General features: G+C 35.2%; 1 protein-coding gene across 4 annotated transcripts in view; it reads left to right on the forward strand.

Moving 5' to 3' along the window:
* The window catches only part of LOC127720634 (heat shock 70 kDa protein 12B-like), a 61,217-nt gene extending 55,535 nt beyond the window's left edge, over positions 1-5,682 (forward strand). For 2 of the 4 annotated variants that reach the window (XM_052227328.1, XM_052227330.1), the window contains exons 3-5: positions 344-562; positions 1,417-1,570; positions 4,330-5,682. In XM_052227328.1, coding sequence (XP_052083288.1) covers positions 344-562; positions 1,417-1,570; positions 4,330-5,378 — 1,422 coding nt within the window. In that variant the 3' untranslated portion in view covers positions 5,379-5,682. The remainder of the gene's footprint in view (positions 1-343; positions 563-1,416; positions 1,571-4,329) is intronic. The other 2 variants (XM_052227333.1, XM_052227331.1) reach the window with 1 other exon arrangement.
* The last annotated feature ends 318 nt before the right edge of the window (positions 5,683-6,000 follow it).

A 6,000-nucleotide genomic window follows, 5' to 3' on the forward strand; every position in this document is an offset into this window, starting at 1 on the left:
AAGTCAGGAGCTTGTTAGCAGTGGTTGTTGTTTATTACTGTATATCATATTTGTTTTTCTTTAATTGTTTGTTCATAATTCTCTTCAAATCCGTGTAAACGTATAGCGAAGGAACAATCAATGTTACGTTTGTCACCAATACGGTATGGTGTTCATTCATTGTAGAAGGTCGAACGGTGACCTATAGTTGCTGACTTCTACGTCATTTGGTCTCTTTTGAGAGTGGTTATTGGCAACCATACCACATCTTCTTATTTTTTTTTTATAAAATTGCTGGTCCCTAAATATCCAAACCTTCACGCAATAATTGGCAATTATACGAAAAAGTATAATTTTATTGCAGCATTTGTCAACAGCTTCAATGATTGAGGATATATCTGGAAAGTCAGCATTAGCAATGGATGTGTTTTCATTGTCTATCCAAGCTCTCAAGGATCATTTAATGGAAACATTAGACAAACGGGGTATTGGAATGAGGGTTAAAGACATAAGATGGGTGCTTACTGTTCCAGCAATATGGACTGATGCAGCAAAACAATTTATGAGGAAAAGTGCTGAAAAGGTAATAAGAGAGAGAGAGAGAGAGAGAGAGAGAGAGAGAGAGGCAAGGTAAAATGTAATCGCGACTACATGAAGCTATATAGGGTACTTACAGCTGTCGGTTAAATACAGCAGATCAAGAAAAGCAGTAAAGTCAGAAAAGTCAGAAAAAATACTTCTAAACGGTTCCATGAAGTCTTATAAAACAAAATCATAGGAATAGCTATATTTATGAGAGTTCAGTAAGTATTTAAAGCGTCAAACGATCAATGCAACAAGAAGCACACCTCAAACCATATAACTTTAAGATTCACATAAGACGTTTCCAAGCTTTTTGTACGCTTTAGAAAGGATACCAATCAATATCTAGCGGTATCCAATTGATAACAAATTTATGTTGTCACTGGGGTAAAGAAGTCAGTCATGACCTTTGAAAGTCGCCATTGACCTTACGAATAGCCAATGGAAATGCTTAAATTTCGTAACACATTTCAGTATAGGTCAACCAAATTCACACAGTTTTCGTATCATTTATTTATAGCACACTCCATTCAGTTTGATATCTTTTCATGTTGGAAATAGATACATCGAAACAGGCCATAACCATAAGAGAAATGTCCATATCATTTACATCAAGCTTGTTTTTCCAGAACTTTTTTATTCTGTAAAGTGCTAAGTCCCAAATAAAACAGTTTCTTTCATTTATATTTCAAAAATTTGATACATGTAGAATCATGATAAGTTTACAATTACAATATGAAAATATGCATTTGTACACAGCAAAACTGAAAAAGAGGACTTCTTTGTACAGTAAAGCTATTCACTTCCGTATGCATTCATATAGTATTTTAAGGACGACATTTTACATTCTTAAAGGCAGGAATACCAGGAGAAAATTTACTGATTGCTTTGGAACCTGAAGCTGCTTCTATATATTGTCAATATCTTCCAACTGAAAAACTAAACGGTGCAGAAGAAGGATTCACGATGTCTGAAGTCGGAACAAAGTATATGATCATTGACTTAGGAGGTGAATATTTACATGTAGATCACTATATCAATAGCACTAAATTATTGACATGTTACCTAAAAGAATCGTTCACCTGACCAACTTTTTTTCACAAACAACTTTTTCTCCAGAAATAAATGAGATGAACTGTTATAGATATTGCCACTATTAGTCCGTTATATTCTTTAGAAGCCTATCAAATAGAAATGTAAACTGAATACATTGTTCAGAAATTATCAAAGATATACAAATAGTTATCAAAGGTACCAGGATTATAATTTAATACGCCAGACGCGCGTTTCGTCTACATAAGACTCATCAGTGACGCTCAGATCAAAATAGTTATAAAGCCAAACAAGTACAAAGTTGAAGAGCATTGAGGACCCAAAATTCCAAAAAGTTGTGCCAAATACAAAAAAAGAGGCGGAAGATACAAAATGGACACTCAAACGCATAAGTCGAAGACAAACTGACAAATCTATGGCAATGAACGGAAAATGAACAACAGATAAACATCACTCTATAAAACACACACAACTAAAGACTAAGTGACAGGAACCCGACAAGAATCGGATGTGAACTCAGGTGCTCCTGAAGGTAAAGCAGGTCCTGCTCCACATGTGGCATCCGTCGCGTTACTCATGTAATTACAAATTCAGTGATAAGTCTCATTCGGTGATGTCACAATCGAGAAAAAGAAGACGGGATTATAGTTACGGCAATTAGAAATATCCGTCATGACATGTGAAACAAATAGTCCACAACGGTCAAGTAACAAGTGATGGCGACCGTAAAATGTTCGAAAGAATAACTCTAATCTTACCACTTAGAACCCCTTGGTTGAACAGCTTCCATGTAATCAGCATCCCGCCATCAAGTAAATCATCATAGGAAACGCAAGCTCTGGAATGACGTATCTACTGGGATATACTCCATATAATAACATAACAGCAGCGCCAGCGTATGTAGTTTATATATCCCAGTTGCTTCGTTATTCCAGAGCTTGCGTTTCCTATAATGATTTCCATGATGGATGGTTGCTGATCCATTCGCCGGTGATCCAATGGATGGATCTGTCGTAGAGTTGTTACTTGTTTAGACGTACTTATCTATATTTATAAGGGATGTCAACTCGGTAAAGATTTTCTAATTGAGTACTCGTTGGATTTACCGAGCGATACTCGAGTACTCGCTCGGAAAAACATCTACAAAACGGAAACACAAAATTATACCAATTGTATGTACATGTATTGTTGGTCGTTGTCTTATGGACGTAAAACCCTCAACATTAATTCCTATAGGGCTAAATAATAGTTACAGAAAATTTATACCATAATTAACAGCTCATTTACTACTTGTACCAATTAAGTAAACTGGCAATATTATAATCAATTAATCAATTAATAAAAACCTTAGAAAAAATGATTACTCAAACACCAGTATTTGGTAACCGTAAAGAACACATTTAATGACCAACAAAGAGGTAATGATTAGAACATACTGTTCTGTATGCAGTTTTTCCTGAAATTGCAATAATTACTAGAACACATCCGCGAAATCGCGGGCATTTAGAGCGTTGTTGAAAGTATGTAAACTGTTTTAGGATGAATTTTTGTAAAAGATTTTATGACTGGAGAATTTCAGGAAAGGTATCTAAACTGACAAAAGTCATAGGTACTTGGTACATTTGTAACAGGACAGTTTTGTTTAGCCCTCCCCTTTTTTTCCAAAGTCCGTTATTTTTTTGTTTTCTGTTTTTCTGTATACCATGAACATACATATAATAAAGTGTATTTGCTATTTACTATCATTTCGGATGGAATTAGTCTCTATATAATATATCAGTATGATCAGTGACCGCCGAGGATAGTAAACTTGGAATGGATAGTAAATAGCAAATACACTTTATTTATAGCATAGGTATGATAATAGTATACAGAAACAAGCGAAAATAATTGTCCTGTCCCCAAGTACTTATGAAAATTATGTGTAATTCTAAACTTTATTTTAATTATTTTATCTTAGGGAGCTACCATTTGATTTTTATGGGGGGGGGGGGGGGGGGGGGGGGGGGCTAGGATGAAAAATGTTGTCCTGCATTTTTTTAAGTTGCAATCTTTATCCTGCCTTTTTATTTTCCACTCTATTCGGTCCTGCCTTTTTTGATAGTTTATCCTGACTTTTTTTTACCTAAATTGTCATCCTGACTTTTTTTTTACAAGTGTCTCATCCTGCCTTTTTTTTCACTCAAAACTCCTGTCCTGCCTATTTTTTTCAAATTTCATCTTAGCCCCCATAAAAATCAAATGGTAGCTCCCTTACTGTTGAACAGTCCTAAACAGAAGTCTTGTTTATGACCTAAAAGTCTGTTCGATGACGGAAACAATATCCGGACGCCTTTATTGTGTTTTCCTCCCACAATAACCTAAACTGAATAATCATAAGCGAGGATGACAAATGCGACTATGCATGGTACTTATAGGACACAGAGGCATGATGATTAATTTATTGTGGAAGGAAGAGAAGCGACACACAAAATGAGGTCTTTTCATTTAATAGTGAAGAATCTTGCATTTTGCCCATTTTTTCAAAAATCGCAATAACATATGCTCGCAATAATTTCTGCATTAACATGTTCTTTTTGGCCATATATCTCTTCAAATATTGAAGTATCTTTATTTAACTATTAAAATGTGGGGATTGAGCTTTCATGAGCAAAGCATTTCCGGAAAAGCGCTTCGGATACTCAAAAATCATAACGTTAAATTTTTATTTAACAGGCGGCACCGCAGATATGACTGTCCATGAAAAACAAGAAAATGAAAAATTAAAAGAATTATGCCAGGCAACCGGTGATGCATGTGGTGGAACTTCTATTGATAACGAGTTTTTTCAGTTGCTGGTAAAAATTGTTGGAGGACCTTTAATGTATAGTCTGTCAAAGGATAATCCGTCTGCTTATCTGGATCTTTTCAGAGAATTCGAAACTATAAAAAGAACAATATACCCCAACAAATCAGGGAAGGTGAATTTTACCATCCCCTTTGTTGCTATAGATACTCTCTGTCAGAAGAATTTTGGAGAAGGTTTCAAAAGTACTGTCTCATCTTGTTCTATGAGCGATAACATTTCCCTTCGTCACGACAAAATGAGGGCTGATGCAGATGTTCTGAAAGCTCTATTTTCAAAATCTATGGTGGATATTGTAGGCCATGTTTCAAATTTAATCAAGCAATGTGAAGGTATTTCCATGCTACTTCTAGTGGGAGGGTTTTCAGAATCAGAAATGCTTCATCATGCCATACGGAAGGAATTCCCTGATAAACGAATCATTATCCCTGAAGATGCAGGGTTGTCTGTATTAAAAGGAGCCGTTCTTTTCGGTCATAAACCAGATTATATATCATCACGCGTGATGCGGTACACATACGGCATTGGAACTAGATTAGATTTTAATCGAAATATTCACGATCAAACAAGACTTGTTATTATTGACGGAAAAGAAATGTGTAAAAAATGTTTCTGGCCTATCATCAAGTCAAACCAAACAACTGCAGTTGGAACAAAAGTTAGAAACAGACTTCATAGCACAAAGAAATTTGAAAAACGCCTGGTTCTTCCTGTTTACGCTTCCCACAAAGAATCTCCAATGTATATTGATGAACCAGGATGCGTGCATATAGGAACTGTCTATATTAACATACCAAATCCATCTGAAAATACACTTTACATTAATGTTGAATTTTATTTCGGTAACACTGAATTGACAGTTACGACAACCGTAGAGGGGACAGGACACACAGAAACTGCAAAATTCGACTTAGTGTGAATGAATATATCAGTGAGAATTTTTATATTTCAACGAAATTTATTTGCAATGTGTCAAGCTGACGTGGACGGGATGTGCATGCGATGATGAAATCAATTTCCTCGGTTTGTTTATTTTCATCAAAACATGTAAAATTTATTAGAATAAAAAAAATCAGGGTGGATATTTTTTTTTCTTTTAAAATGTAAATCTAAGAAATTAAGGATGTGAAACGATACTACTCGTTTGAGAGACAAATCATTGGTGGAGCATAGAAAATTCAACAATCATTGGTGGAGGTTAGGAAATAAAATGATAAAAAACACCCCCGTGTTGATAATTTGATTTCTCTTTGCAGTACGACTTAAATACTTTATAGATATAATAAGATGTGGTATGAGTGCCAATGAGACAACCCTCCATCCAAGTCAAAATTTATAAAAGTAAACCATTATAGGTCAAAGTACGGTCTTCAACAGGGAGCCTTGGCTCACACCGAACAGCAAGCTATAAAGGTCAACAAAAACCACCAGTGTTAAAACATTCAAAAGGGAAAACCAACGGTCTAATCTATATAAAAAACGAGAAACGAGAAACACTTATGAACCACATCAACAAACGACAACCACTGAACATCAGATTC

This window comes from Mytilus californianus, unplaced genomic scaffold (assembly GCF_021869535.1).
Source record: "Mytilus californianus isolate M0D057914Y unplaced genomic scaffold, xbMytCali1.0.p SCAF_11, whole genome shotgun sequence".
NCBI classification, from domain to species: domain Eukaryota; kingdom Metazoa; phylum Mollusca; class Bivalvia; order Mytilida; family Mytilidae; genus Mytilus; species Mytilus californianus.